Source organism: Bufo bufo, chromosome 1, assembly GCF_905171765.1.
Source record: "Bufo bufo chromosome 1, aBufBuf1.1, whole genome shotgun sequence".
Lineage (NCBI taxonomy): Eukaryota > Metazoa > Chordata > Amphibia > Anura > Bufonidae > Bufo > Bufo bufo.
The window spans coordinates 153,493,024-153,519,732 of NC_053389.1; the positions used below are offsets into that span (position 1 = coordinate 153,493,024).

Consider the following 26,709-nt stretch of genomic DNA (forward strand, 5'->3'; position numbering starts at 1 on the left):
GTTATACTGTATGGGGGCAGCCACAAGGAGACGTTATACTGTATGGGGGCAGCCACAAGGAGACGTTACACTGTATGGGGGCAGCCACAAGGAGACGTTACACTGTACGGGGGCAGCCACAAGGAGACGTTATACTGTATGGGCGGCCACAAGGAGACGTTATACTGTATGGGGGGCCACAAGGAGACGTTACACTGTATGGGGGCAGCCACAAGGAGACGCTACTGTAAGGAGTCAGGACAACAATTTTTGAAGCCCCTCCCTCCTCAGTATAATAGTCTTGTGGCCATCATACAGTAATGTATATTTCTTCTTGCCCTAATGCCTGCTTTTAGAGATCAATGTGCAGCTTGCAGGCAGGAAGGGAAGGACCAGGGCCATAGAAGACAGACACTATCACCTTTGGAGGGACTCGCTCCTGGCAAACACAGTGGAGCAGACTGTGATGTAATTATAGTTATTGCAGGGACTCAGAGAATCGTCTGAGAGTTTATTAGTTAAAAGAATCGAATGAGTCAGAGACTGTGTCACCGAGTCCCTGGCAGGCTTCCTGCTCTGCTACCTGCACCCTGTACACACACAGCTCCACTACATGCTTCCCCCGGACGGACTTACAGGGAGCCGCGGAGCAGGAAGTCTGGCGGGGACTCGGTGACACGGTCTGTGACTCATTGGATTCTTTTAACTAATAAACTGTCAGACGATTCTCTGAGTCCCTGCACTACGCTCCCTGTGCTGTGAGTCTCTGATTGGTTGGAGGGCGGGGAGGGGCGGGCCTAGCTTCCACTCTAGGCTCCAATTACACTGCCTGCTGCTGCCGTTAGCTGTGCGAGGTGCAGGGGCTGCGGACGGACACAGACACATAGAAGCGGTGCACAGGTATCGGCAGTGGTATCGGGGACATTTGCACGAGTACATGTACTCGTGCAAATGCCCAGTATCGGTCCAGATACCGATACTGGTATCGGTATCGGGACATCCCTACACATATGTATATATACATATTTATATACATATATTTACACACATGTGTGTGCGTGTGTATACATTGTAATGCATGGGCGCTGACAGCGTGTCCACTGTCTGCAGACATGAACCCATTCATTTAAATGGGGTCTGCAATCTGCATCCGACAGTACTTTTTCGCAGTACGGAGGCATAGACAGAAAACCCATGGATGCACTCCATAGGTTTCCGATCTGTGCTTCCATTCCAGACCACACCGTATCTTTTCGATTTCAGACCCATCACTTGATACGGTGCGCACGCGGCTGGTGCCTGTATATTGCAGACCCCCTGTTCGCTGGCCACAATACAGGCACAGGCAGGCTATGGTCATGTGCATGAGGCCTAAAGCCATAACTCCTTCCAGTATCCGGCAGGACAGTCCCGGATTTCAGTGGCGGTCCTGGTACGGGGAGGTATGTCGAAAATGTTTCAGTTTTGCCCTAATGCATTCTGAATGGAAAAGGATCCACTCAGAATGCATCAGTTTGCCTCCGATCAGTCACCATTCCGCTTTGGAGGCGGACCCCAAAACGCTGCCCTGGCACACAATGTAAGTCAATGGGGACGGATCCGTTTTCTCTGGCACAATAGAAAACGGATCCGTCCCCCATTCACTTTCAATGGTGTTCAAGATGGATCCGTTATGGTTATAGAAGACCTAATACAAATGGATCCGTTTATGACGGATGCATGCGGTTATATTATGGTAACAGAACCGTTTTTGCAGATCCATGACGGATCCGCAAAAAACACAAGTGTGAAAGTAGCCTTGGGCACGTAGTGTCCCTCTTCCTTCTATTCTAAAGTAGGGAGGTATGCTAAAGCACTGATGAAATGACACCTAATGTGCTGTTGTCACTATGGCATCACAAGTAGGCAGAGATGTGACTGCTCCCCTGGAGACGCTTTGCTGTGATGCATGCTGGGATTTTTACTTTCACTTTGCAGCTGCTCCGCCCACACAGCCTCTCATTAATGGGAGCATGCTATGCCGAATGCAGTAGAAAAATGATATATATACAGTATATCTGTCATGATACAAATTCCTCTTGGCTTTAGTTATTGTCTGGGGCACTTTATTGTTTTTATACTTATGGTGGCCAACCCCTTTAATGAAAAGCAGATAAACTGGTGCTATTATCACAGTTTAAATGGCAAGTGTCCCAAACTTAGCACAATTACTCACTGGGTGACTGCGGTCAAAATTTAGGGAAAGTGAGTGGAGCCTAAAACAGCCAATCAGATTTCACCTATTGACTTTAATGTAAAACTTTCAAATACTGCCATTCTCACAGTTTTAAAGCCAGAGACCCCAATCTTGGCACAGACCATGACTGGGTGACTGGGCTTAAAATTCAGAAAACTGGGCAGAGCTTAAAACGGCCCATCAAATATTGGTGCTTGTGTAGTAATAGCATACACATTGGCAGGCTTACCCACCATGCAAATAGGGTTGCCACCCGACCGGCACCTCACCGGTCAAGCCGGTAATTTAGTGCCCCTGCCGGTACCGGTAATGACCAGGCACCTCATACAGGTCATACCCCGCTCCCCGTCACCCACATATAACCGGCCGGTATTTTTTGTTGGGAAAGGTGGCAACCCTATGCCGGGGAAAAAAAATCGTTTTGTGTTAACAAAAAATATAATCAAACCATGGATTTCAAATAACGCCCAGTATTAAGCAATGACACAAAGCACACCACCTTGTCACCAGCCTAAACTTTGACAGTATTTTTGAACAGTAACAAATCAAATAGCTTCTTTCATTTTCCATCCGGCTGTGGAGACATGAAAGCTGGAATTTGATTGGTTGTAACTTATAACTTACTGCTTTTATTCATAAACCCAATGTAACATTGGCGTCGTCTAAAAGCCGGGTCTAGAGTACCGGGTCAGGCTGAGGGCCGTCCCCTTGAACCAGGCCTTCGTCTCCCGCCTCCTCCTTCCACCCCTGCTCCGCCCTCAGCTCCCCCTCCTTCACTGCCGCCGGTGACTCCCAGGCTCTGGCGGAGAGAGGCCGCCTGATATCCTCGCTCGCAGGCCGGAGCTAGCACACCGAAACCGGCTGAGGAGGAGGAGCCACCCCGCGGGCAGGATAGAAGCGCAGCTCCGGAGACGGTGAGTAACTGAGGCCGAGGACCTGACCCGAGCCCGGCTCGTCTGCTCCATTGTCTCCCTGCATCCGGGGGAGAGGAGTGTGGCCGGCTCCACAGTCAGCGCGTTATGCTGGTCCTGTAGGTGTCTGTATGTCTGTAGCCATGTCCTGTGTATGGAGCATACATTCCGGTACATGTCAGTGTATCATCCACTGCACATGTATCATGTGTACATGCAATACCTAGAATCATATACATGTGTACATGTCAGTGGGGCCCTGTATAGTATATTATCCAGTGTACATGTATGTATCCCTGTATTGTGTAGTACATACAACATGTAGAATCATACATATGTTCATGTCAGTGGTGCCCTGTATTATCCAATGTACATGTATGTATCCCTGTATTATATGTAAATACAATCTGTAGAATGATATACATATGTACACGTCAGTGGGACCCTGTATAGTATATTATCCAGTGTACATGTATGTATCCCTGTGTTATGTACATACAATCTGTAGAATGATGTACATGTCAGTGGCCCTTGTGTGTATATTCTGCAGTTTTTTTTCTGGTGTACATTGTAAGTGTGTGTGTATATATTATAATATAATATATACCGGCTGTACCAAAAATGCCAGAAAGCAGCCAGATCAGCTCATTACAGTCAATGGGAATTTGAAAGTGCCGGATCCGGCAAAATCCGTCAGTCTGCTCTCTGCCAGAACAGCTTCCCGGAGATGTGAATGAAGCCTTAGGCTACTTTCACACTTGCGGCAGAGTGATCCGGCAAGCAGTTCCCGTCGCCAGAACTGCCTGCCGGATCCAGCAAAACGTATGCCAACTGATGGCATTTGTAAGACTGATTAGGATCCTGATCCGTCTTACAAATGCATTGAAATGCCGGATCAGTCTTTCCGGTGTTATCTGGAAAAAACGGATCCGGCATTTTTCTTTTTCACCTTTTGCGCAGCCCGGAAGGACGGATCCGGCATTCTGGTATTTTGAATGCCGAATCCCGCACTAATACATTCCTATGGAAAAAATTACCGGATCCGGCATTCAGGCAAGTGTTCAGTTTTTTTGGCCGGAGATAAAACCGTAGCATGCTGCGGTATTATCTCCGTCCTGAACAGTCAAAACGACTGAACTGAAGACATCCTGATGCATCCTGAACAGATTGCTCTCCATTCAGAATGCTTTAGGATAAAACTGATCAGTTCTTTTCCGGTATTGAGCCCCTAGGACGGAACTCAGCGCCGGAAAAGAAAAACGCTAGTGTGAAAGTACCCTTATGCTGAAGATTTTTTTTGCACGAAAATCTGCACGTAATCCGCAAAGTGTACATATACCATTAGGATGTGATGACCTGCAGTGTGGATTTTAAAATCTACAGCATGTCATTTGTTTTTGGATTGGATTTTCAGTGCAGATCTCAACCTGAGAGATTTGGGGCACTTCCACTTCAAAATCCATTGGCTGTAATGTGTATATTCACACATCAGTGGCTTTCTGAGGGCTGTGGTGACATGACAGAATCATGCCCTATTTTTGTCTCTCGCGCACATTATAGTTTGGGGTCCGTGAAAACATGGATGCCATCTGTGTTTGGTTCATGGGTTTTCTCGGACCAATGGTAGGAGATGCTGTGGAAATAATTTTTTTTGCCTAGTAAAGTCTATGGACTACGAATGACACACAGAGGACAAAAAACAGACACATGGACCAAACACGGATCCTTCAGAAACCTTCATAAACCACTAACCATCTTTTCTCGGATGTCATCACAGATGTGTGAAAGAGGCCTAACATCCTGAATTTGGTTCAGAAATGCAGCGAAAACCGCACAAAATCCACATAAACTAAACTGCCATGTGCACATATCCTTAGGGCTCATGCACACGACCGTATGTATTTTGCAGTCCGCAGAAAATACAGATGATTTTTTAAGGATCCATTGTAACAATGCCTATCCTTGTCTGCAAAACGGACAAGAATAGGACATGTTGTATTTTGTTGCGGATATACGGAATAGGAATGTACACAGTCATTCGTTTTTTTTTGCGGCCCCTTTGAAATAAATGGTTCCACATACTGACCCCCAAAAAAACTGGAACGGACAAAAAATACGTTTGTGTGCCTGAGCCCTTAAAGCGGTCAGCTCATTTTTATACGTTGGAGGCATATCGCTAGAATAGGTCCTAGTGATATTACCCTAATGTATGAGACGGGCCAACCCCTTTACGTTCCTAAGTCCTTGTTCAAATGAGCGATACAGATCTCATACCAGTTCTGTCAGTGAAAAACTGATGTTTTCCTTTAGGCCTCTTGCACACAACAGTGTGTCCCCCGTGGCCGTATTGCGGTACGCATATGGCGGGTCCGCAATACACGGGACACAGGCCGTGTGCATTCCGCATCACGGATGCGGACCTATTCACTTGAATGGGTCCGGAGATGCGGTGTGGAATAGAACCACGGAACGGAAGCACTATGGAGTGCTTTCGTGGTGTTCCGTTCCGTGCTTCTGTTCTGCAAAAAGATAGAACTTGTCCTATCTTTTTGGGGAATGGATGGATCGCTGACACGATTCAAGTGAATGGGGTTGCGATCCACATGAGGCTAGCCCACGGTCGGTGCCCATGCATTGCGGACTGCAGCACACGTTCATGTGCAAGAGGCCTTCGTTTCTTTCAGTGTTCTCCAAATCTGTTAAGTTCTTGTGTGTTTTTATTATTTATTTTTGTCTTGCGCAGATGCCGTGTGCTTTTCATGCTCTTTAAAAACTCTATCGCTCGTCCCCACAGAGAATCATCGTTTGCCGGCAGCAGATGCTGTTTAGACGGCACGATCGGCTGCCGGCAAGCGATGATTTAGGTGACCTCATGAAAGATGCATTTACCTGATGAATGAGCGTTTTGCTCGTTCATCGGTTAACTGGCAGCGCCTTTAGGGTCCATTTCCACATTTTGCGGACCACACATCGCCGGCACTCTCCTAGAAAATGCCTTTTCTTGTCCGCAATTGCGGACAAGAATAGGACATGTTCTATTTTTTGTGGATCTGCAAATGCGGATGCGGACAGCACATACCGGCCCTATTGCAAATGAATGGGTCCGCACTTGTTCCGCAAAATTGCGGAGCAGATGTGGACCCATTTTGCGGAAGTGTGAATGGCCCTTTACGCTGAGCGTTCCTGAATACTTGTTAGCGGTTATCTGGCCGAATCCTGGCCTTTAGTGGCCAGTGGGAAAACTGTAGGATTTAATGTTTTTTGTTTAAATATAAATATTGACATGGAAAATTTAAATTAACTTCACAAAAAATTCTTTGAACATGTGATTTAACCAATTGGTCATTTTCTGATGACACATTTCCTTTAACTGACCCATTGCCTTGAATAGACCAGTCCTGTGTGAAAAGCAGTATAAAACATTGCTGGTGCATATAGTCATTGAAGTGAGTGGGTCGGGGTTCAGTCCGGGTGCGATCCATTGTAAGAACAGACCGCATCCAGATGGGAAATAAGCCTAAATCTAGTTTATTTCCATGGCGGATATAGCCCAGAAGCAAGTAGGTCAGTGTTGACCCATCTCATACATTGGGGGCATATCAGTAGGACAAAGGGCTGTATTACAGCAGTAGAGTATCTGACCAATATCTGTCCAATCAGACCAAAAGATCTGTGTGTGTAAACGGCTATCTGACCAATGATTGGTGAGAAAATCTGTAATGCAGTCCATGGCGAAGAGCTATGATTGACTGCAGTGTCATTGCTGGAGGCCGGGCCACAAAGACATCGCCATGACATTTGTAGGCGAGTATCCTTTTTTATTTTATTTTATTTATTTATTTATTTTTTATCCGCCCTGTGAAAAATTTGCAACAAATCTGTGCTCTTTCTGTATAAGAATTGTAAAATTATGCGCCACATGACTGGTTCTGTAATCTGCTATGGATTTTCTGTGCAAACCACACGGAAAATCGGCAGCATTTCTGGTATGTGTGAACCTACCCCAACTGCTTTGGTTTTGTTGCAGTGTAACTTTAGGTCAATTGAGCGATATATCAGGGGGCCATCCACAAGATGCGTGTCAGGGGTGCAATGTCATTGGCGGAGTTAAAGGGGCTGTGTCACTTCAGTAAGTTGCATTTATCATGTAGAGAAAGTTAAAAAAAAAAAAGGTACTTACTAATGTATTGTGATTGTCCATATTGCTTCCTTTGCTGGCTGGATTCATTTTTCTATTACGCTACACACTGCTCATTTCCATGGTTACAGACCACCCTGCAATCCATCAGTGGTGGTCGTTCTTGCACAATATAGGAAAAAGCATGCGCTCCCATGGTCCAGGCCACAAGAGAGGGTGACGCTTTTTCCTATAGTGTGAAAGTACGACCACCACTGATGGATTGCAGGGTGGTCTGTAACCATAGAAACGAGCAGTGTATAATGTGATGGAAAAATGAATCCAGCCAGCAAAGGAAGCAATATGCATAATCGCAATACATTAGTAGGTGCCTTGTATTAACTTTCTCTACATAATAAATGCAACTTACTGAAGTGCGAGAACACCTTTTAAAGAGGACCTTTCACCAGAGGAAAGCCTCTAAACTAACTATACAGAAGTGTAGAGCAGCGCCCAGGGATCCCCCTGCACTTACTGTTATCCCCGGGCGCCGCTCCGTTCCGACGGTATAGCCTCCGGTATGTGAGTAGTTAGGCTCCACCCACTTGATCCTGCCGGCGTCTTCTTCTCCTATGCTGTAGCGCTGGCCAATCACAGCGCTCAGCTCATAGCTCAAGTATTCAGACGTGTGGACTAGGAATTGCGGCCTGTGATATCCTTCTGCCAGTGCGTGGAGTCACAATGTCTGAGGGGAGATGTTGTATTATGTACCTGCAATTCAGTTTAAACCCGGCCATGAAATGGTATTTGTTTGGGCCTTTCATCTATAGAAGGGAATCGCAGGTGACACCCTCTGACATCCATTTGCCCTAATAGGGCAAATGCGAAAAAAGGGTTATACTTGTGAGTCATCCCCTTTAGGCTGAGTTCACACGGGCGAGTATTCCGCGCGGGTGCAATGCGGGAGGTGAACGCATTGCACCCGCACTGAATCTGGACCCATTCGTTTCTATGGGGCTGTGCACATGAGCTGTGATTTTCACGCATCACTTATGCGTTGCGTGAAAATCGCAGCATGCTCTATATTGTGTGTTTATCACGCAACACAGGCCCCATAGAAGTGAATGGGGCTGAGTGAAAATCGCAATCAAGTGCGGATGCGGTGTGATTTTCACGCATGGTTGCTAAGATGAAAGTCTATTCACTGTATTATTTTTCCCTTATAACATGGTTATAAGGGAAAATAATAGCATTCTTTAATACAGAATGCTTAGTAGGTGGTCAATTGAGGGTTAAAAAATAATTAACTCACCTTCTCCTCTTGATCGCGTAGCTGCCGGTCTCTTCTTACTTCTTTAATCATGAGCTGCCGGCTAAAGGACCTGTGGTGACGTCAAATCACATGATCCATCACCACGGTGATGGACCATGTGATTGGACCATGTGATCTGACGTCACCACAGGTCCTTTAGCCTCCAGCTCATGATTAAAGAAGTAAGAAGAGACCGGCTGCTACGTGATCAAGAGGAGAAGGTGAGTTAATTATTTTTTAACCCTCAATTGACCACCTACTAAGCATTCTGTATTAAAGAATGCTATTATTTTCCCTTATAACCATGTTATAAGGGAAAATAATAACATCTACACAACACCGAACCCAAACCTGAACTTCAGTGAAGAAGTTCGGGTCTGGGTACCACAGTCAGTTTTTTATCAGGCGTATGCAAAACGCATTTCACCCGCGCGATAAAAACTGAACAACGGAACGCAATCGCAGTCAAAACTGACTGCAATTGGGTACTTACTCGCGCAGGTTTGCCGCAACGCATCCGGACACGCTCGTGTGAACTCAGCCTTAAGTGGCCACTTATGCCTTGACTGTTATACTAAATTTACCCTGCAGTGTCCGCTGTAAGGACGTGTGCTTTCTGTGTTCTCCATAGACAGCACATGGATCCATTGAATTCAGTGGGTATAATCAGACATCCGTGTTGGAAGCAAGCGCTACTTTGGTCTGTTTTTCTTTTTTTTTTTTTTGGGGGGGGGGGGGTCCAACAAATACACCCATTACTATGGTTAGTAAAAAAAAACATAGTTTTTTCTCTCACATCGTCACTGTTGAAAATCGGATTGTTTTTCATGGAGTGAAACGGACACAGGTGTGAATACGACCTTAATGTGTACTTTGAACATTTTATTGTGGCCCTTTTTAGTAGTTCAGTCGCACAGTTTGGATCCTCACTTAGGCTACATTCACACAGCTCTTCTGATGTATCTGCTCTCACTTAGGGCTCATTCACACAACAGTAGGTGTTTTGCAGTCCATAAAACACGGATCACTGGCATGCCGCTATTTTTTTTTAAACTTCTGTAGAAATGTCCTGTCCGTTCTGCAGCCCCGCAAAAATGTAGAACATAGCCTACTCTTGTCCGTTTTACAGACAAGGACATGTGGATGCGGAAAGCATACGGTGTGCTGTCTGCATCTTTTGCGGCCCTATTGAAATGAATGGGTCTGTATACGCCGGTGTGCATGAGCCCTTAAAGGGGTTGTCTCACTTCAGCAAATTGCATTTATCATGTAGAGAAAGTTTATACAAGGCACTTACTAATGTATTATTATTATTATTATCCATATTGCCTCTTTGGTGGCTGGATTCATTTTCCATCACATTATACACTGCTCGTTTCCATGGTGACGACCACTATGCTATCCATCAGTGGTGGTCATGCCTGCACACTATAGGAAAAAGCATCAGCCTCTCTGGTGGCCGGGACCGCAGGAGTGCACACAGGCTGGGGCTTTTTCCTATAGTGTGCAAGCACGGCCTCCGCTGCTGGATCACAGGGTGGTCGTAACTATGGAAATAATCAGTGTATATTGTGATAGAAAAATGAATCCAGCCAGCAAAGGAAGCAATATGAACAATCACACTACATTAGTTTTGGTTTGTTTTAACTTTCTCTACGTAATAAATGCTATTTGCTGAAGTGAGACAACCCCTTTAAGGTAAGGAGCGTACGAAACACACAGCTATGGCAAATCCCGTAGTGTGAATGCAGCCTTATAATACTGACCACATCAGGATATTATTTCTGTTTTGCTTTAGTCTTTGGTAGAATTTTTATTGGCATCAGTCACTGATGGAGAAGTGGTTGGGATTTCAGTGCACTGAGCGAGGTTCTCTGGTTGCACAGGACATTATAATTGTTCTCAACCACACAGTCCTGACTTCTGGGCAGCGGCCTGGCACGCTGTGTGTCATCACCACTCATTCTCATACAGACAGCTGCTTGCCTTGGCTGCGGATTCGATGCCTTTCACCAGTGGAGAGGATACAGCACCACAGCTGCTTGTAACCTAAGGTCAATAAGTCTTCATTTCCAGTAGGAAACTATGGGTTCCTTCCACTCTCCTGCATGTCTTCTACTTTTAGGGAATGGGCTCAGTAAGTAATGCAGCTTGCAGCGACATTCTCTGCGATTAGGTTGACATACCTCTGATAAACTCCCAGGAGACCCAGCAAATACTTGGGCAGCAGTGTTAGGCCATGTGTTGTCAGTGATTTTATTTTCTTTTTCGATCCTTGTATTATATTCCTTAAAGAGACTTAAGCCTTGTATATGTATGCAGGTTTTGTAACAATATATACATTGGGAAACTGTTACTATTGTGGTCGCTTCTTAAAGAGGACCTTTCACTAGAATAAAACATCTAAACTAAGTATACAGACATGGAGAGCGGCGCCCAGGGATCCCCCTGCACTTACTGTTATCCCCGGGCGCCGCTCCGTTCTCCCGATATAGCCTCCGGTATCTTCATAGTTAGGCTCCACCCAGGGGAACCTGCCGGCGTCTCATTCTCCCATGCTGTAGCGCTGGCCAATCGCAGCGCTCAGCTCATAGCCTGAGAGGCTTTTTTTTTTCTCTCAGGCTATGAGCTGAGCGCTGCGATTGGCCAGCGCTACAGCATGGAAGGAGATGCTGGGTGGAGCCTAACTATGAAGATACCGGAGGCTATATCGGGAGAACGGAGCGGCGCCCAGGTATAACAGTAAGTGCAGGGAGATCCCTGGGCGCCGCTCTCCATGTCTGTATACTTAGTTTAGATGTTTTATTCTAGTGAAAGGTCCTCTTTAAGGGCTCGTGCACACAAACGTATTTTCTCTCCATGTCCGTTCTTTTTTGTGGACCATATGCAGAACCATTTATTTCAATGGGTCCGCAAAAAAAATGGTAGTTGCTCCCTGTGCATTCCGTTTCCAATATGTCCTTATTTCAGTTCCGCAAAAAAAAGAACATGTCCTATTATTGTCCGCATTATGGACAAGGATAGGACTGTTCTATTAGGGGCCAGCTGTTCCGTTTGAAAAATACGGAATGCACACGGACATCATCCGTATTTTTTGCGGATCGCAAAATACATACGGTCGTATTCATGAGCCCTAATTCTAGCATCGTCTGGGGCAAAATGTGGTGTGTTTTGGGCATCTCATTCGAGACACAATTATGAACAACGTCAACCAAAAAAAAGAATCCATTGTGCGATATCTGCCGAGGTGTTGTGGCTCTGCCATAAACATCCTATAACTGCGGATCTGATGCTGAATGATAAATATGGCGCACCTTTACACTGTGTAGTCTAACTTCAATGGTGCAACGGCACGGTGGCGGTGCAGCCACACTTTGATCATATACCGTGTGGCCATACAGGCAACAGCAGGCCCTAATGAAACTGAGGACACGCGGCACCCGCTCTAAGGGGGCATTCACATGATGGCACTCTCAGGGGAAGACCTACTGGGGGACGCTATCTTTCTGCCTCCCATACATCTCCACACATTGTGCCCATTCACAAGAAAGGTAGTAGGGAGGAATCGGGCAACTATAGGCCAGTAAGCCTGACATCAATAGTGGGGAAATTAATGGAAACCATACTTAAGGAGAGGATTGTGGAACATCTAAAATCCCATGGATTGAAAGATGAAAAACAGCATGGGTTTACTTCAGGGAGATCATGTCAAACTAATCTTATAGATTTTTTTGATGGGGTGACTAAAATAATAGATGGAGGAGGTGCAGTAGACATCGCTTATCTAGACTTCAGTAAGGCTTTTGATACTGTCCCACACAGAAGGCTTATCAATAAATTGCAGTCTTTGGGCTTGGACTCCCATATTGTTGAATGGATTAGGCAGTGGCTGAGGGACAGGCAACAGAGGGTTGTAGTCAATGGAGTATATTCAGACCAAGGTCTTGTTACCAGTGGGGTACCTCAGGGATCTGTTCTGGGACCCATATTGTTTAATATCTTTATCAGCGAAATTGCAGAAGGCCTCGATGGTAAGGTGTGTCTTTTTGCTGATGACACAAAGATTTGTAACAGGGTTGATGTTCCTGGAGGGATACACCAAATGGAAAAGGATTTAGGAAAACTAGAGGAATGGTCAAAAATCTGGCAACTAAAATGTAATGTTAAGTGCAAGATAATGCACCTGGGGCGTAAAAACCCAACAGCAGAATATAAAATCTGCGATACAGTCCTAACCTCAGTATCTGAGGAAAGGGATTTAGGGGTCATTATTTCAGAAGACTTAAAGGTAGGCAGACAATGTCACAGAGCAGCAGAAAATGCTAGCAGAATGCTTGGGTGTATAGGGAGAGGCATTAACAGTAGAAAGAGGGAGGTGCTCATGCCGCTCTACAGAGCACTAGTGAGACCCCATTTGGAGTATTGTGCTCAGTACTGGGGACCATATCTCCAGAAGGATATTGATACTTTGGAGAGAGTTCAGAGAAGAGCTAAACTAGTACATGGATTGCAGGATAAAACTTACCAGGAAAGATTAAAGGACCTTAACATGTATAGCTTGGAAGAAAGACGAGACAGAGAGGATATGATAGAAACTTTTAAATACATAAAGGGAATCAACAAGGTAAAAGAGGAGAGAATATTTAAAAGAAGAAAAACTGCTACAAGAGGACATAGTTTTAAATTAGAGGGGCAAAGGTTTAAAAGTAATATCAGAAAGTATTACTTTACTGAGAGAGTAGTGGATGCATGGAATAGCCTTCCTGCAGAAGTGGTAGCTGCAAATACAGTGAAGGAGTTTAAGCATGCATGGGATAGGCATAAGGCCATCCTTCATATAAGATAGGGCCAGGGGCTATCCATAGTACTCAGTATATTGGGCAGACTAGATGGGCCAAATGGTTCTTATCTGCCGACACATTCTATGTTTCTATCTCAAAGGGAGGCAACTCTGAGGATAGCGAAGCAGCAGCTTATAGCCGTCCCGAGAAGGGACATGTCCTTTCCATGGAGGGTGCGACCCCGTCCACACACAACAGCCAATGGCCAGGCAATTTTGCAGTAAAATTGTGCGGCCATTGGCTGCCACAGATGGGCGTGACTTGGCCAACCTCACCCTTGGGTCTAACAAGCCCCTGCATCAGTGAGATCATCACATTACGACAGACTTTTCTAATTTAGAACTAAACTGTGGAGGGCTTTTATTCAGTGTCTACAGAAATCTTGAAAAAACATAAGGAATTATTTCATAGTATATATTCAAAAATTGCAACAATTTTCATGTGATGAATAGGTTTTATTTCTTGAACCCCAAATTACTCTTTTAATATATTTAATATACTCTTCTTTATCATTTGACAAATGGGAATCCAGCCTAAGACGTTCCTTGACATCTCTGACCTGTGAATGTGATCTGTAGGCAGGAGGCGACGGGCGGATTCTTAGTGTTGGCTGCATGACAGCTGCTATCAGAACGGTAATTTAAGAACTAATATGAGAAATGTGTATGACCATGGCAGCTGTATCAATGGATGTTTCCAGTTCTGCAGGCTGTGGATCTCCAGCATTAACCTCTTATATAAAGGACATTGGGTTCTGTGCAACCATATCTATTGGAGAGGAAAAAAATCCCACACCACGAAAAAGAGCCTGTCCTATATGTGAGGCAGCGCCTACTAGGCCCTCTTTAAAGGGACACTGACAGGGCCAATAAGCATATTGAGGTATATATATGGCAGTACAGGTCTTATAATGGGTATTACAATCATCTAAGTATCCCCCCTGTCCACATTATACATACAGTAAACGTAAGTTTTATAACCTGCTCCAACGGTCTTCAATCTGCCCAAGGGGCGGCGTTTCACCTCTCTTGCGCCCAGCCAGCCTCCCCCAACTGCCGCTTTGAAGCGCCGCCCAGCTCATGAATATTCAGTTTGCTGGGCGGCTTCTGCGGTCCCCGCTCTGAAGCGCTGCGCTTAACAGTGCCCTGCGCATGCGCCGGATCTTGTGAAGTCGGGGACAGTAAGCGCAGCCCAGCGAAGTGAATATTGATGAGCTGGGCGGCGCTTACTGTACCGGACTTCACAAGATCCGGCGCATGCGCCGGGCACTGTTAAGCGCAACCCTTCAGAGCGGGGACCGCAGAAGCCGCCCAGCAAACTGAATATTCATGAGCTGGGCGGCGCTTCAAAACGGCAGTTGGGGGAGGCTGGCTGGGCGCAAGAGAGGTGAAACGCCGCCCCTTGGGCAGATTGAAGACCGTTGGAGCAGGTTATAAAACTTACGTTTACTGTATGTATAATGTGGACAGGGGGGATACTTAGATGATTGTAATACCCATTATAAGACCTGTACTGCCATATATATACCTCAATATGCTTATTGGCCCTGTCAGTGTCCCTTTAAGAGTATATCACCACAAAATACAATGCAATCTGAAACCATGTTATAGAGCAGGAGGAGCTGAGTGGATTGATATATAGTTTGGTGGGAAAATATTCAATAAAACCTGTAATTTATACGTTTATCTTTGCATTTTCCGCTTCCTGTGAACAGCTATTTGTATAGGAGGGAGGTGTTACCAGTGATTAATAGCATTGTGTGTATTAAGTGATAGCTGTCACTGGTAAGTCTGTCACTGGTGTCACACGAGTGGCAGGGGAGTCCGACAGGCTGTTCCAGCGGGTGACCAGCCTGTCGGATCCGTCCTGGCACTAGTTCACGTGTGCCCTCGGACTGCTGCTCTGTCCCCATTGACTATAATGGGGTGGGGGCGGAGTTACGTCAGCGCACGGCGAGAGGCAGCCGGACTAAAAGTACTGCATGTCGTAGTTTTAGTCCAGCTGCCTCTTGCCGTGCTGCCGCCGGAACTCCGCCCCGCCCTCATTATAGTCAATGGGAATGGAGCTGCAGTCCGGGGGCACACGTGAACTAGTGCCAGGACGGATCCGACAGGCTGTTTCCCCTGCCGCTTATGTGAAAGTACCCTAACACCTCCTCCCTGTACAAATAGGTATTCGCAGGAAGTGGAAAAAGCAAAGACATACCGTAAATGTATAAATTACAGGTTTTAGTGAATATTTTCCCACAAAACTATACATCAATCTGCTCAGTTTATGTGGTGACAGGTCCTCTTTTTTAATTTTGTAATTAAGGACGAATGTATTGTTACAAAATGTTAAGAAATTGCTTTGTGCCTAAATTCTTTTTGGGGAGTAGCTACTGAACCCTGAAATTTTTAACATTGCCATTTGTAGCACAGCTGCCCCTGTGTAAAGTTTTTTTCAGATGGATTATACCTGAGGCCACTTGATGGATACAGGCATGGACAAGTATTAATATAGACAAATATCAGAAACTATAATACAGCAGATATTTACCAAACTTTTTTCTTTTTCTTTGCAGGGTCCCCTCCATTCCATCCTACTGGCTGCACCTAGAGCATCCTTCAGCAAGAGGTACATATGTGCATCTACATCACACAGATCATAGCAACAGATGTTTAGCTGTGGAGCTCAAATGTAGAAAGAAAAAAGAGAGATTTATTAAGTCTGGCATGTGGTGCGCTGCTGGAGGATGCACTTAATTTATGGTGAGGCACAATCCTTGTCTTAAATTAGGCATATCTCCAGCAGTCCATGTACCTAAAGTGAAATTTCCTGTAGCTTGTGACTGCTGTAGATTTCGCTCTTCATTTACACAAAAGAAGCGTAAAATAAGATAAATGTGCCAGTCCCGCTGGCCCCCGCTCCCACCTTACCACACACCTTTCTATGGAAAGTGGTGGCGGCATAGAAACACCACTTTTGACTAAATTTAGTTGCACTAGTGTTTTAAAAAGTTGCAAACACAGGGTTTGCGACTTTTCTCCCAGAAAAATAACGTAAGGAGATGATAAATCTCCCTCCAAAAGTATTTTCAAGCCTCTGGATGTAAACAAGAATAATTAAATTCATTGACAGCAAGCAGAAATCTTTGACAATAGAAAAGGAAACTACCAGTATATTATGAAATTGCAAAACCTTTCACTGTTACAAAGTACATTGCTCTCGATAAGTCTTCAGGACCCTTTCACTTTTTCACATTGTATTATGTTGCAGCCTTGTGCTAAAAAAAAAAAAAAAAAAAAATTCCAATCAATTTGAACTCAGTATCCCATAATGGGAGAGTGAAAACAGAATATTCAAAATCTTTGTTAATTTATTGAAAAGGAAGAACTAAAATCTTGAATTGACACGAGTAATCAGACCCTTTACTCAGGACTTAGTTGAAGCACCGTTGACAGTGATTATGGCTACCATTCTTCTTGGGCATGATGCCATGAGGTTTGCACACATGGATTTGGGGATTTTCTGCCATCCTCTGCATGTCCCCTTGTTCTCAAAGTCTTATGTGCTATCTAAAAAGAGGTCCTGTCCATAAAATGGCTTCTGATGGAGAATCATGTGACAGGCGAATAACCTCCTTGTGATGTCTCCTCCATGCACCTGCCCTCTGTTCTTGCACTTTTGGAAGTTTAGTGCGGATGCAGTGTGTTTTAAATAGAGGATGCTGAATGAGGGTCACATGACCCTCCATCAGTGGCCATTTTATAGACAGGACCTCTACGCGGACAGCACAGAAGATTTGCTTTACCAGGGAACATGACTTATGAAATATAGGAAAATGCATAGATTATCAACAAAGGCTATATTACTAAGTGCCAAATGGTCCTCTTACAAGATCTCTTGGAGAGGCTTCTTTCTGGCCGCTCTGCCATAAATCCCAGACTGGTGGAGTGCTGCAGTCATGTTTGAACTTCTGGAAGTTTCTCCCATCTGCACACGGGATCTTTGGAGCTCAATCAGAGTGACCATTGGATTCATGGTCACCTCTCTTACCAAGACTTTTCTCCCGCAATTACTTAGTTTGGTGGGGTGTCCAGTCTTAGGAAGGTCCTGGTTGTTCCAAACTTCTTCCATTTAAGAATCATGAAGGCACTATGCTCTCTGAACTTGCTCTTAGAAATTTGTTTGTAGCCTTCTACCTATCTGTGTCTCCAAACAATCCTGTCTCTGAGCTCTACAGGCAGTTCTTTCCTCCTTATGGCTTGGTTTTTGCTCTGATATGTATTTGTCAACTGTGAGACATTATATAGAAAGGGATGTGTCTTTCCAAATAATGTCCAATCAACTGAATTTACCACATGTGGACTTAAGTTGTAGAAACATGTCAAACATGATCAAGAGAAATCAAGAACTAAATTTCAAGTGCCAAAGCAAAGGTTCTAAATACTTATGTCGATGTGAAATGTTAGTTTTTCATATTTTTATTTATTTTAGGTCGAGGCCGCAACATAATAAAATGAAAAAAAGTTAAAGGGTCTGAACACTTTCTGACTGCATTGTAACTAAAAACCGCTTTTATATGCAATCTGTTTAAACTGCATCTTTTAAGAAGGGAAGGAGCATCTAGAAGGTGACACTACTTGCAGAGCAGAAACTAGGCTGCGAGCAGAGGAAGGAGGATCCATGCACACATACATCTGTAGAGCATCAGTTGGTATCCCTAGGTTTGCAGACACTTGCTTTTGCTGCGTTTTAGTATTACGCATGAGAATACTGCCATCTGTAGGTGATCAATGGCAATCTGGCTGCAGTAGATAAAACAGGATAAAACTACTCCCTCTTGTCCCTTTTGCCTCATGTGAAATCATGACTTAAATTTCACTTCATCCTGTCTTGATAAACAGATGTCTTATGGCTTTTACTACTGTTTCTTACAGGGAGCAGGGCAAGGGGGTATGAACCGTGAGGGGGCCCCCGGGAAGAGTCCGGAAGAGATGTATGTTCAGCAGAAGGTGCGCGTCTTACTTATGCTGCGGAAGATGGGCTCTAATGTGAGTATTTGTGTCCTGCAGTGAGAGTTGCCACTCTTGGCTGTAGATGCCATATTTACTCATTGACAAAAAAAAAAAATAATGCGCCAGGAAGGAGTTGTTGGAATTGAATGACACTTTCTACGTGTGACTGTATGGTGATATATGTGAGTGATCACAATATTAGAGCAAAATGATTTGTTTATTTAGGAAGACTATATGACTGAACTGAGCCTCTAGTCCTCTGTTGGGCTACCTCCAGCCCGCGGACGGGATGAGATGCGTTAGAGCATGGAGGCATAGAGGTTCCATGTAGTATCCTGGGGCACATTTGCTCACAGATGTTGTAGCCTTGTCCTGAAGATCCTGCACACTCATAGGTTGTTGAAGCTGGTGTCCCAGCTGGTCTCATAAATGCTCGATTTGCAATAAATCTGGTGACTGGGCAGGGCAAGGAATCATTCCAATCTGGCAGATATATTCCTGAGAAACCCTTTCTGTGTGTGGGCGAGCATTATCCTGCTGGAAAATGCCATTTGGAAGCCCTGCCGTGAGAGGGAACACATGGCCGCAGGATGTCCTGCACATATCACCTAGCTGTTAGTCCCACTTGTATCACTACTGGGGGTTACCGACTGTCATATTTGATGGCACCCCCGATCATCACACCAGCAGTTGGGGCAGTGTGTCACTCCACAGCAAAGGCAGGATTGAAGTGCTCACCACAAGCCCTCCATACTCAAACCCCGTCGTCATGAGATTACAAATAGAACCTGGATTTGTCTCTAAAGTTAATACATTTCCAGTCCATAGCAGTCCATGTTTCTCGTTCACTATACTACTGCAAACAAAGACAATGGTGGCAGGACACACAAAAGGTTCTGTAACACTAAATTTCCTTCTGCTGTGCGCCTGGAAATGGTCTGGGCCAAGATAAGGGGGGGATGTAATTAAGGTGTGACATGTATTTGGATGGTGGACAACAAAACTGTGGGAGCTGCTCGTGCTTGTTGGCGGATCAAACGATCCTCTCTACTGGTGGCCTGTCTAGACCATCCGGAGCCTGTTCGCCCTGTGTGCATGCCCTCATGTAACTTGCTCTCAATGCCTCCTAACAGCTGGGTCAGAACACCCTATATAGTGAGCAATTGGTGGAAATAACAATCCTGCATCTCTAAGTCTAACAATGCGTTCCCTCTCAAAATCTGTTAACTGGGCAAAATGTCTTTTGAGTGTGTCATAGAGGCATGTCTAGTAGTCAGCAGTCTCTAACCAAGAGTGATCATACCCAAAAGTAGCCTCTGAGAGCCTTTTTACAGGGCAGCGGGGAAGCACTTTTTTTTTTACGCCCTCTTGTGGGAAGATCCAGTGTCTAAGGCTACTTTCACACTAGCGTTCGGGGTTCCGCTTGTGAGTTCCATTTGAAGGCTCTCACAAGCGGCCCCGAACTGATCCGTATGGCCCCAATGCATTCTGAGTGGATGCCGATCCGCTCAGAATGCCTCAGTCTGGCTCCGCTTGGCCTCCGTTCTGCTCAGCAGGCGGACAAGCTGCAAGCTGCGTTCGGGTGTCCCCCTGGCCGTGTGGAGCCAAACTGATCCGTCCAGACTTACAATGTAAGTCAATGGGGACGGATCCGTTTGAAGATGACACAATATGGTGCAATTTCAAACGGATCTGTCCCCCATTGACTTTCAATGCAAAGTCTGGACGGATCCGTCTGACTAACTTTCACACTTAGTTTTTTTTCTGTAATATAATGCAGACGGATCCGTTCTGAACGGATACCATCGTTTGCATTATAGGAGCGGATCCGTCTGTGCAGACACCAGACGGATCCGCTCCGAACGCAAGTGTGAAAGTAGCCTAATCCGGCCACACCTGTAATCACTTGCATATCTGCCTGAGATATAACTGCATGGCAAGTTTTGCACCAATCCGACATTTCTGTCTGGGTGCATTATATTATATTATTATAATATAGTTATTATCAAACGTTTAGACACACAAAACAATGAAGGATACATATGAAATGAAGTAGTATACAAAATGTGTTTCACAAACTAGAATATGTTTTATATGTTCTAGATTTGCCTTTTGCTTTGACAGCTTTGCACACTCTTAGCATTCTCTCAATCAGCTTCATGAGGTAGTTGCCTGGAATGGTTTTCAATGAATAATTATGTTTTGTCAAGTGTTAATTTGTGGAAATTCTGTCTGAGACCATCAATTGTGTTTTGTAGAGGTAGGATTGGTAGATCGTTCCATACAGTGTTTAGCCCCATTCTACTACTGTCCTAATCAAAATTATGGCAAGAAACACTCAACTAAGTAAAGAGAAACAGCAGTCCATCATCACTTTAAGACCTGAAGGTCGGCCAATCCAGAAGATTTCCAGAACTTTTAAGGTATTCTTAAGTGCAGTCATGAGGTGGTTCAGGAAAGGAAGACCAAGAGTTACTTCTGCTGTATAGGATAAGTAAATTATAGTTACCAGCCTCAAATTTGAGCCTACATAAATACTTTACAGAGATCAAGTTCCAGACACATCTCAACATCAACTGTTCAGAAGAGACTGCGATAACCAGGCCTTTATGGTCAAATTGCTGCAAAGAAGCCACAACTAAGGTCTCATGCACACGGCCGTAGCTGTTTTTGCAGTCTGCAAAACATGGATATCAGCAGTGTGCGTTCCACATTTTAATACGGACATGTTTTTTCCGGGTGCCGCAGAACGGACTGTGTGTTGTCTGAATCTTTTGTGGCCTCATTGAAGTGAATGGGTCCACATCCAACCTGCAAAAAATGGATGAGTCCTAAGGAACAGGAAGCAGAGAATTGTTTGGGCTAAGAAACACAAGGAAGGAATGGACATTAGACCTGTGGAAATCTGTACTTTGGTGTGACGTGTCACCATGTGAGATTGTCAGTTCCAACCTCCAGGTCATTGTGAGTTGCAGAAAAGGTGAGCGAATGGTTTCTACATTTGTGGAAAAGGAGGTGTGACTGTGCTTTGCAGGTGATTTATTCAAAATTCAAGGCACGCTTAACCACTATGGTTACCTCGGTATTCTGCAGTGACACGCCATCCCATGTGGTTTGTGCTTAGTGGGACTATCCTTTGGTTTTTTCAACAGGACAATGACCCCAAACACACCTCCAAGCTATGTAAAAACTATTTGACCAATTGAGAACCATTCTTTCTCATGAAGCTGATTGAGAGAATGCCAAGAGTGTGCAAAGCAGTCATCAAAGCAAAAGGCAAATCTAAAACATTCTGGTTTGTGTAACACGTTTTGTTCACTACTGAATTCCATGTGTTCGTCATCATTTTCATGTCTTTAATATAGAAAATAAAAAAGAAAAACGATGGAATGAAAGGATGTGTCCAAACTTTTGAATGGTACTGTGTATATATAATCAAGTATCTGAATTCTCATAGATGAGCTTCATTTGTTGATTTATTTTACCCTTCATTTATCCATGTAGTTGACGCCCAGTGAAGAGGCCTTCCTGCGGTCATACGCTGGAGTCGTTAATAGTCAGCTTAGTCAACTGCCTCAGCACTCGATTGATCAAGGTAAATGTGAGACATTACTGGCAGGAGGAGTTTGAATGTGAACCCTTTCCTCATACTATTATGTCTTACTGATGTCATCACCTGTCTCCAGTTTAATTCTTCCAAAAGTGATTTTTCTTTCTTCTTGAGACCATTCTGTCATGAAAATATTCTGTAGGGTAATTTCACATAGCTGGGCTCTCCTTTTCAAATTCCCCCAACCCTCCTCTTTTCCCTGATGCCTGCTCCTCCCCTAACCTCCCAATCCTTCCTCCCCTGACATCACGGCGCTTCTATACCGGGGTTTGGGAAGTTAGAGAGGTAGCAGGCATCGGGGGAAAGAGGGGGGTTTGAGCACATTAAGTAGGAAAGCCCGCCCCGCTGAGCCCTTTAGATCCGATTTGCATATGAGTAAAAGTTCTTTTTCTGGGCATTCATTGCACACACTGACTTACATTGCAGGTAGTCCTATTAGTGAAAATTGGGTGACAGATTCTTTAAATGGACCCATAGGCCCCCATAAAAGTGTCATTTTGGCCTCGGTTAAGGGGTATCTGTCAAGGTTTCCATTCCAGACTGCACTATTCCATACAAAGGCTTCAAGTAAAATAAAAAAAGCCTCTGTAGAGTGCAGTATGTGTTTTCCTTTTTACACAGGAGCTTATGAGTGACACATGCACCCAAGGTTTCAATCTGGAAATTCTCTCGACTGAAGCCTTGGACTTCTACTGCTAACGCAGTATGCATATATGGTTATACTTCTTCTACCTGCTTAATCCACTTCTGACTTTGGCTAAAAACACCACATCAGAAGCTGCATGAGCCTTTTTCCCCAAACCAGAAATAACCCTTATCCATGTTACAAGGTGTGCCAGGTTAGGGTATGCGGTCTAGACAATCTACTGAGCTAAACACCAACAACACTAAACTCCCATGTCCTGATACACTGCTTCAATATAACCGTGCAGGTCAAGCTATAAGGCTCAGACAATCCACTGTAAGTGGCATTAGTTCTGTGGAAGTTTTCTACCTCTGGCTATGAACATGAGTGTTCCCATTAATTGGCAGCACCCTTTTTGATTGAAAACTATTTTGAAATGCCTGGTAATTGGCCACATGTGGCAGCAAATGTGGACTGCTCTCTCCATTCTAATTGTCAGTATCGCCTTGGGGAAGGTTCAGCAAGTGGCTGCAGCATGAAAAAAATCTAGCAGTACCTGCTGGTCATTGGAATCAATGGTTTTCTAACTTGTACAACCAGATCCGCTACAATTACTGTTGATATATGCAGCGCATCTCTGCTAAGGCCTCATGCACACAACTGTATATATTTTGTGGTCTGCAAACCCGCAGGTCCACAAAATACCTTCCATTTACATCCCACAATTTTCTCACACCCATCAGTTTCCATTCTTGTCGGCAAAATGGACAAGAATGGGACATGTCCACACGGATGTGGACAGTACACAGATGACCTCCCGTGTGTTGTCTGCATTTTTTTTTGCGGACCCGTAGAAATGAATGGGTCTGCATGTGATCCGCAAAAAAAGGACTATGGTCGTGTTCATGAGACCTGATAGAAGGGGAAATCGTGAGCTGGGAACTTCCTCCGTCATTCATAAGCCATAAAAGGCGTGTGTCCCAAGGTCATCCAGAGTTGTCAGAACCTTAATTAATGCAACAAATGTTGAGTCTAAGTGGATCACCAATAAGCAGCTGAACAGAGCGATATTCGCTTTATTTTACGCTGCTGCTTATAAAATAAGCATTAGATAATGTTGCTTGCTCTGTTAGTAGATCCGGGCTTACTTTAAAATCTGTTCACTTCGTACTATACAAGAAATCAATTTTCTAGTCTCTCTGCAGTGAGGATCCCTGTTGTGGAAATTGGTATGTGAACAGGGTAATTGTGTGTAGTCTTTTTATCATTGCCTGGTTAAACTGCCCTCAGCAAAATGGTACATCAATTGGCTTTCCTTGAAATTATCTTGTAAACTCACATGGAGAGTAATTCGATGGGCTATCAGTGAAGGGAGTATTGTGATGTTCCTTTTAATATTTTATCTGGTTGTGCCATGTTCTGCATCTCTATGCAGTGTAGTTATTGGAGTAGCATCGCCTTTCTTTATTATTCTTTGACGCATCTCCTTTGTAGTATTTGACTGCTTAGCACGTCTTCCTTATTCTCTGCGTTGTGCTCAAGAATCTTTTGCTGCTATATGAATTATGAGAAAATAAGGGGGTTGTGTATCATGCCGCTTGTTAAAAAGTATTGGTAGAAGAAAGTTGTTTTTGTTTTGTTTTTTGTTTTTGTTTTTTTAAGGGTGCCTTCACACCTGCTGCAAATTTTATTACAGAATTTTCCGCGACTTAAAATCAGTTCATTAATTTGGATGGAGTGGCAAGCACATGGATTTCTGCAAGCTCCATTCAGGTGAATGGAAGAATTTTCCGCAACTGAAAATTTGTTCAACAAGATCTGCAGTGTGTGTGAAGGCTCCCTTACTCCGCACTCGCCACTTTATAAAACTGGCTGTGGTTAGCTATGTTAAAGGTTCTTCCCCAGAGTATTCAGACCCAGTGGGGGAAATATTTCCTCTGCACTTACCTTTACCTTGGTGCTGGCTGCGTCTCATCCACTTGGGTCCCATTTGAATGTGTTCCTCATTCTTCCTGTTTGGTTGCTGGTGGCGCAATGGGGGGCTAAGTACAGAGGAAACTATTTTTCCTCCACAGGATCTAAGACTTCAGGATTTTCATATAAGCCCGGAGAACCCCTTTAATGTAAAACATTGATGTACCGGACAACAGGACTATACCCATGAGGGCAATATATTCTGTAGAGGTAAAACAGACGAGAAATGAAATCCCTTGTTCTATTAGGATGCTAGTCAGGATTACAAGCAGCTAGTGACAGTCGGGGTTATTTCCTGGACATGATTGAGGCATCCCGCAGAGGATTGGTTGTGGTTCACACTTAATGGGCAGCTGTGCAGTAATATCACTGCAATTCTCTCCCTACATCTGGTCAGAGAGTGGTTGATGCCGCCACCCGATCCAGAAGAACAGCTCTTAAGATATGTGCCAAGATTTAAGAAATAAAAAGGGAATTTCTGCGCCAGATTTATAAAATGTCATACTTTGTTAAATTTGGTGCATTTTAAAACCTAACACATTTGTCTAGAACTGTTACCCTGTTTTTTTATGCCACCTCCCTGCTGAAGTAAGACTAAACATTTTTTGCAACTTCTTAGGGTACTTACACACTAGCGTTAGTGTGATCCGGCAGGCGGTTCCGTTGTCGGAGCTGCCTGCCGGATCCGCCGATCAGTGTGACAACTGACAGCATTTGTAGGTGGATCCGGGTGCGGATCTGTCTACAAATGCATTGCAAGAACGGATCCGTCTCTCCGCTTGTCATGCGGATAGACGGATCCGTCTTGCAGTCTTTTTCCAAGTTTTCCCGGTCTGCGCATGCGCAGACCGGAAGGACGGATCCGTCCTTCAGTTGTTTTGCAATGCCGGATCCGTCACTAATGCAAGTCAATGGGAATTAATGCCGGATCCGGCATTCCGGCGACTAATCAGGCATTTTTGACGGACATAATACCGCAGCATGCTGCGGTATTATGTCCGGCCAAAACGCCTGACAGTGACTGAACGGAAGGCATACTGATGCAAACTGAACAGATTTTTATCCATTCAGAATGCATTGGGATACGCCTGATCAGTTCTTTTCCGGCATAGAGCCCTTTTGACGGAACTCTATGCCGGAAAAGAATAACGCTAGTGTGAAAGTACCCTTAAAGATGTGCAGTTAATAAATCTAGCAGACTTCATTAAAGGGTTTCTACCACCACATTTTGACCTAATTAGCCGTCAGACACTAGCGATCTGCTAGTGTCTGCTCTACCTAACCATGCTATTGTAATCCCTTTCTCTGCAGTGGTTACCCTAAAAAACGTAGTTTTATTGCTATGCTAATGAGCCTCTATGTGCTATGGGGGCGTCTTTTCAGCACCTAGAGGCTCCGTCTACTCACTATTTCTGCCGCCCAGCGCGCTCCAGCCCGCCCCTCTCCTCTAGATTGACAGCCTACTCGCGCCTGCGCCGTGTGTTTCTGTATTCGGCGCAGGCGCAGTGACTGTTGGACTGCCCTGCGCCAAATACAGAAGCACACGGCGCAGGTGCGAGAATTCGGCTGAGATTGACAGCCTACTTCTCTCTATCTAGAGGAGAGGGGCGGGCTGGAGCACGCTGGGCGGCAGAAATGGTGAGTAGACGGAGCCTCTAGGTGCTGAAAAGATCCCCATAGCACCTAGAGGCTCATTTGCATAGCAATAAAACTACGTTTTTTAGGGTAACCGCTGCAGAGAAAGGGATTACAATAGCATGGTTAGGTACAGCAGACACTAGCAGATCGCTAGTGTCTGACAGCTAATTAGGTCAAAATGTGGTGGTAGAAACCCTTTAAGAATGCTGCAGTTGTTTCTATTTTGTTCTTCCATGTGCTGACCACTAGGTGTCACTGCAGCACTCTTTAGCAGTCAGACAGAAGACCACTCATCACTCCTTTGCCATCTCGCCCTGGGGATGTTTCTTCGTTTTCTGCTGATACACAGTATGTAAGTTCCTGCGCTGAACTGGACTCTACCGGTTTTTGAATTTTAATGTTTTATAGACTATACACTTTAGACCATGAACATAAATGATTGCAGCTGTAGTCATATAATGTTGTC

At 44.6% G+C, this 26,709-nt stretch overlaps 1 protein-coding gene across 3 annotated transcripts in view; it reads left to right on the plus strand.

Moving 5' to 3' along the window:
• The first annotated feature begins 2,975 nt into the window (after positions 1 to 2,975).
• CTNNBIP1 (catenin beta interacting protein 1) overlaps positions 2,976 to 26,709 on the plus strand; it is a 35,465-nt gene continuing 11,731 nt past the window's right edge. The window contains exons 1-5 of one of the 3 annotated variants that reach the window (XM_040430866.1): positions 2,976 to 3,129; positions 13,929 to 14,031; positions 15,960 to 16,012; positions 18,319 to 18,432; positions 21,901 to 21,991. In XM_040430866.1, the coding sequence (XP_040286800.1) occupies positions 18,337 to 18,432; positions 21,901 to 21,991 (187 nt within the window). In that variant the 5' untranslated portion in view covers positions 2,976 to 3,129; positions 13,929 to 14,031; positions 15,960 to 16,012; positions 18,319 to 18,336. The remainder of the gene's footprint in view (positions 3,130 to 13,928; positions 14,032 to 15,959; positions 16,013 to 18,318; positions 18,433 to 21,900; positions 21,992 to 26,709) is intronic. The other 2 variants (XM_040430858.1, XM_040430875.1) reach the window with 2 other exon arrangements.